General features: G+C 24.1%; 1 protein-coding gene across 1 annotated transcript, besides 2 other annotated features; it reads right to left on the bottom strand.

Annotated features, from left to right (window-relative positions):
• Positions 1-304: 304 nt before the first annotated feature.
• On the bottom strand, positions 305-467 carry ACLA_099710 (uncharacterized protein; the record flags this gene model as incomplete). Its single annotated transcript, XM_001271467.1, has 1 exon — positions 305-467. A coding segment is annotated over one exon (163 nt), but the record flags the coding sequence as incomplete, so codon positions are not given.
• Positions 322-348: a microsatellite.
• Positions 392-423: a microsatellite.
• Positions 468-1,179: the final 712 nt, after the last annotated feature.

Genomic DNA, 1,179 nt, shown 5'->3' with positions numbered 1-1,179 from the left:
AGCTTCTAGTGCTATATAATATAGAAGGTAGCTATAAAGTTTATTATTAGAGTTAAAAAAATATCTATAATAGTAATATAATATTTTAGCTAATAATAATTATTACTCTTCTTCTTAGTAATTCTGCTTAGTATATTTATTATTACTATCTTAATATAATTAATAGTAGGCTAAGTCAATCTACTTAGTACTTTTATTTTTAGGTATTATATTTTACTTCTTTATTTAGTAGGCCTCTTCTCTATCTTATAACTTACTTAATTCTTACTCTATAGAGCCCTCTATATAATAGGCTTACTATTACTGCTAGTTCTACTGACCTTATTATTATTATTAGTATTATTATTAATAACCATCTTAGTATTATGGTTATTAAGGCTTCTATTACTACTATTACTAATATCTATTCTAATATCTATTCTAGTATAATTAATAACTATTTTAATTCTTTTGCAGAGGTAGTCCATACTAATTATATAGCTAATTATTATTAGTATTATTTAGATATAGAGTAGTAGTATATTAATTAGATAGTCTTATATACTAAGTATATAAATAACTACTATATTAGCTATAACCACTTCACTAGTTATATAGGAATCCTTAAGGGTATAGTAATAGCTAGGAGTATTAGGGATATATAAGGGCAGGGGAGCCTTATATAACTAGGTAATTATATCTAGATTTTATTAGGGTGAACCTTAACTAAGTAGCTTATAGATAATAATTATAGAAAGCTAGGTTCTATCTAATAGAAGGACTTAGTTAAATATTAGGGGCAGATATACTAAATTTATTAAACTAGTTAGTCTATTTATAATTTAGAATATTAATAAACTTAACTAGAGAGACTCTCTTATCTAGCTTATTAATAGTCTCCCTAAGTCTAATATCCAGATTCCTCTAGGCTTATAGTACTAAGGGAAATTTAGTATCTCCTTCTCTATATTATTTTATAAGGGAGACTATTATAGAGATATAAATTAATAGTAACTTTTAGTTAATAATATTAATAATAGTATAGATATAATTATCCAGGTATTATCTAGCTAAACTTAGGGGTATTTTAAAATATTTTTTAAGAGTATAATACTAAGTATCTATATTTATTATATAAATTAGACCATACCTAATAATACTATCTAACTCTAAGTTCTACTAAGTAAGAGCTTCCCCTCT

Source organism: Aspergillus clavatus, genomic scaffold (assembly GCF_000002715.2).
Source record: "Aspergillus clavatus NRRL 1 1099423829801 genomic scaffold, whole genome shotgun sequence".
NCBI classification, from domain to species: Eukaryota; Fungi; Ascomycota; class Eurotiomycetes; order Eurotiales; family Aspergillaceae; genus Aspergillus; species Aspergillus clavatus.
The sequence above is the reverse complement of the archived record's forward strand: the minus strand, read 5'-3'. Positions and strand labels throughout refer to the sequence as shown.